The sequence below is a fragment of the Camellia sinensis genome, chromosome 5, assembly GCF_055761805.1.
Source record: "Camellia sinensis isolate YWXY chromosome 5, ASM5576180v1, whole genome shotgun sequence".
Taxonomy (NCBI): Eukaryota; Viridiplantae; Streptophyta; class Magnoliopsida; order Ericales; family Theaceae; genus Camellia; species Camellia sinensis.
In genome coordinates this window covers 95,246,767-95,251,626 of record NC_138965.1, presented here as the reverse complement: position 1 = coordinate 95,251,626, position 4,860 = coordinate 95,246,767, and the positions used below count along the sequence as shown (strand labels likewise).

At 36.2% G+C, this 4,860-nt stretch overlaps 1 protein-coding gene across 1 annotated transcript; it reads left to right on the top strand.

The window, feature by feature from the left end:
- Positions 1-2,978: 2,978 nt before the first annotated feature.
- On the top strand, positions 2,979-4,410 carry LOC145790157 (uncharacterized). The gene is made up of 4 exons (XM_082867983.1): positions 2,979-3,164; positions 3,270-3,488; positions 3,586-3,707; positions 3,796-4,410. The coding sequence occupies exons 1-4, from the start codon at positions 3,027-3,029 to the stop codon at positions 3,848-3,850; spliced, it is 534 nt and encodes a 177-aa protein (XP_082724109.1). The 5' UTR covers positions 2,979-3,026; the 3' UTR covers positions 3,851-4,410.
- Positions 4,411-4,860: the final 450 nt, after the last annotated feature.

Genomic DNA, 4,860 nt, shown 5'->3' with positions numbered 1-4,860 from the left:
CTCATACCCTGCTGTCACTTTCATTTTTTCAGAAATAGCTGTTGGAAGATATTGGAAGAAACAAACCCGTATACCCACAAATCCAATCAGGGATTTAACCATCTCCCCTTTTGAAAGTCCATCTCCTGTATCCACTAAAATTCCACCACCATCTCCCCATCCACAAAAAACCAAACCACCACACCCAAAAACAACCAAACCCAACAGACCCCACCAAAAAACCCACAAAACAACCACACCACCTACAAGAAAAAGCCCAAGAACTACACCACAAACCCCACCCACCCAACAAACACCAACCACACCTCCAACCACAACAAAAACAAACAAAAGAAAGCCAACAAAAAACCAAGAAGCTCCTCCAACCAAAAAAAGAAAGCTCCAAGAAAGCCAATCAACTCCCAAAACAAAAACCAAGGCATCAAAAGAAAAAAAAGCAGCAGTCCCTGCAAAAAGAGTCCAACAATTTAATTATCGTTCCAACATCGGAACGGTAATCAAACTGTTGAAGGGGGTCAAATTCACAAAAGCCCAACAGACAGAGCTGCAAAAAACCCCATTTTGGCCCTTTATAAATGCTCTCTCCTCAACACAACTGAAGGCCTCTTGGTGCAGATGCTACAATTCCATTGTAGCAGAAATGACAACACTCTACAACAAAAGAAAAAGATCATTTGTACTTGGCAAAAAGGAAATGAAACTCAGAAGCAGTGATGTCAAGCTCATTTTTGGTATCGACTGTGGAGAAGACAGCATCACCACCAAATCCTATGCAAGACCAAAGGATTTTGAGCTTCCATTTTACAAACGAAGATGCAAATCAGTCAAGAGATTGGATGGCAAGTCTTTGACCAAAATGTTTCAACAAACAAAAAAAGGAAAATCAACCAATGATTGTCAAGATCTTGCAAGGGTAATCACCCTTTACTTGTGCTTGAAACTTCTCATGCCCACAACAGGCCATACACTCAGTTGGAGTTTCCTCAACTATGTTGACAATCTCAACAACATCAAGAAGTACAATTGGGTTGAGGCAATAAAAGACACACTGATGAATTCAATGGCAAATGCAAACAACAACCCAAGGCATGTCACTGGATGCGTCATGTTACTCTTGGTAAACACATTACTCAACTACTTCCCACAAAAATATCAGACATCCACCTATTTCTAACTATCTAACATATTTCAACTTTTTTTTTTTTTTTTTACAGTACTGGTACTGTGAGCACAGTAAACTCCTCCGACCATCCAACAAAGAAGGCTTCCCAAGGTTTATGAAATGGAACCTTGGCAAAATGTACTCCAAGTGGAAACACATCAGCCTTGCTCACTTTGAAAAGGTATTCAAACTCTTCTATACTATCCTAGCACAAATCTATTCAACACTCCTTTCATATTCATTGTAGTACAAATCATATTATGAAACTGTGAAAATTTTCAGTTTCAAAGCACACACTTCTTTAACATCACTCATGTTATGAAACTGTAACATTTTTCAGTTTCAAAAAACATATTTCGACACTTAACCCACATTACTCACAGTACAACTCATCTTATGAAACTGACCAAATTTACAGTATTATTGATATATGCCACATTGTTCCAATGCAGGTTGACCAAAGTGCTTTAACCCCAACTGAACAAGAAATACAGTTATTGCATATCAATCAAAGCACATCAACAGACTCTTCAGCAAAGAAACAAGACCACAAAAAGGACAATAAGCAAAAAAAGAAAACAAAAGCAACAAAAAAAAGAACACTTCTAGACAGTGATGAGGATGACTTTCTCGAAGAAGAACATCATTCAGAATCACAATCACAATTAGAACAAGAAGAACAACAACAACAAAAAAAAAAAAAGCAAAAACCACAAGAAGAACCAGAAAGTGATGAACAAGAAGAAAAGAGTGATGATGAAAACAATCAAGTGACTGATGAAGAAAAAACTGATGAAGAAGAAACTGAAGAAGAAGAAGAAACTGAAACTGAAGAAGAAGAAGAAGAAGAAGAAGACCTTGATGAAGAAGAAGACCAACAACAAGAACAAGAAGAACAACAAACAAACCAACACGAAGAAGTCAATGAACAAGAACTGACAAACCAACAAGAAGAACTGCAAGAGAAATCTGACATATTTCATGCACAAGGTAAACTATTGTCTAATACTAAAGCATACTGCAAAATTTCATTAAACTAACCAAAACACAATCCAACATTTTTATAGGTCATGACCAACCACAAACACCAACCAAAGAGGATGACAAGGACAAGCTCATATCAGCCTTGAGAGCACAAATGCAAGAAATGGAACAAAAATTCATGGCTGAATTGCGTAAAAAAGAAGATCAATTGAAGGAAATGTCCACCAAAAAAACTGGCAGTCCCCAACAAAGATCCATGGTCAAGAGAATCAAACAAAAATCAAGAAAACAAGCACATGACCCAGATTTTGAATACCAACCAATGACCAAACCCAAAGAAGATGCAAGAAACAAGACACAAACTGCTGCTGATGTACCCAAACCAACACAGGGTACCGATGACGAAAAAGAGAAGAAGAATGACAACAAAAAAGAGGGTGCTCATGAAGCAAAACAACAGCAGAAAGAAAAGATGCAAGAACATATTGGCCAAGAGAAAGCAGTTGCTGCTGAAACAAACCCAAAAGAGCATGCCAATCAAAATAAGACAAAACTTCAGGTATTGGAAAGTGATGATGATTTCCAGGAAGAATCAATCCCAAACAAGCCACTCGCCATTTCATGCCGCAAAACAAACAAGGTTTGGCATAGCCTATCCAAAAAAGACCAAGACCAAATTCAACTCATCAACAACACACAATCAAGTGCTTGTGTCTGGTCTGGCAGCGAAGATGAAAACTGCGTATACTTTTCAGATATATGTAGATTGACCAACAGGGAACCCTTATATGGGAATGTAGGTCTCCAACTGCACAATTTTACAGTTTCTGTACATATTCAATAACCTATTCCACAAACCTAACACATTCTCATATATAACATGTTTCAGGTCATTGATGCCTTCTCAGAAAAGCAATTGGCACTCCAACCAACCATTGAAGAATTTGAGAAAAACGATCTAGTCTTTGCAAGCAATCCATACACAGGAAGATCTTACGTTTTCTCAACACTCATCAATGTAAGCAAAACTTAACATACCTTACAACTGCAAAATTTTCTACTTTCTCAACATGTATTACTACATAGTTTTATAACATATTTCAAACATATATATAACTTACAGACTCCACTACAAAACCAAGATCAAGCACTGAGAGAAAAACTGATGGACAGCCATTTTCCAGAAGCAATGAAAAACAGATATATCCATTTCCCAATCAACCACGACAACCATTGGACAATTGTGGTCTTTGACAATGCTGATGGAATATGGAGACACTATGACTCTTTGAGACCAGCAAAAGATTGCCACAACAAGCACTTTGAAATTGCAAAGCAAATTGTAAGTTAAAATAAAATTTCATACTGAGCTCCATTCCTTTACAAGCATCTCAACTCATCACTATATCTAACAAAAACACCCACTAACTATTTTGTAGCAACAACATCAACTGAGATGGAATAAAGCATTACTCAGCAAACAGGGAAACATGTTTTCATCTCAAGAGTGCGAGACAGAAATTGCATCAATTGAGGAATGCCCACAACAAACCCCACACTCGTAAGATACAAAATCCATAAACTAATCTTCCAATATGCTAAATTTTGCAGTTTCACCTAACTAATTAACTTCATCTCAAACACTGCAGGAATGATTGTGCAATTGCCGTCTGCAATGTTATCAACCAATATCTCAACTGGTAACCTGTGCAGAAAAAACTTCGTCCAACTGAGTGGGTCAAATTTCGAGCACAAATCATCAATCAATTCCTCAATGATGAGAACCGATCCTGGAAACTCGAGCACTACCAAATGTTGACAAAACATACCAAACCATAGAAACAATGAACAAACTTCTTGACAATAGAAATATTCAAGGGAACATATCTTTGAACCTTTTTTTTATTTTTTTTTTATTTTTCTTTTTTAACATGTGACAAGTACTTTATATACTTTTGGGAATGATCTTTTTCTGGTTATTATGGTTATGGTGAAAATGATTGATGTTGTTGTTGCTCTTCTTCTTCTTATTATTATTGTGGTTCTTCTTCTGATTGTTTGTCTACTTGTTTGTGGTTGCATATATTTTCATACAGTAAAGGTTGTTTCTAATATTTCTTCAAACTGCAAAATTTTGCAGTTTCATCAGCTTGTTTCTAATAATTTTTAAAACTGCAAAATTATGCGGTTTCATCAGGTTGTTTCTAATAATTCTTAAAACTGCAAAATTATACAGTTTTCTCGCTATGAAATATGAACTGCATTTCCATATTATACTATTTCAATAAGAAATTTTCAACAACCTTCTCTGCATTCCATAAAAATAAAAAACAAAACCAGACTGTTATAAAACAACTTCAATAAGTAAAAAACACATCAACAAACAAAAAACAATTCAACCAACTTTATTCATTACTTCCATAATACCAAGTATCACATTTTTTATTATCATAATTCCTCAAATTCAAATACAAATCCAAAAGAATAGATTGTGGCCTCAAATAGCAGCCTTACACGTCTTCTTATTGTGATTCCCATATTTCAAGCACCTCCCACACTTGATTTGCTTCACATTCTCACCCCTAGAAGGTATCCTCTTCTTCTTGTTCCGCCCGGGCTGCTTCTTCGTTATAGGAGGTTTGATAACCGAACTACTGGCACCATCAAAGTCAAATCTCTCACTTGAAGGCACTGGATAAACAGATTCCTTGTAT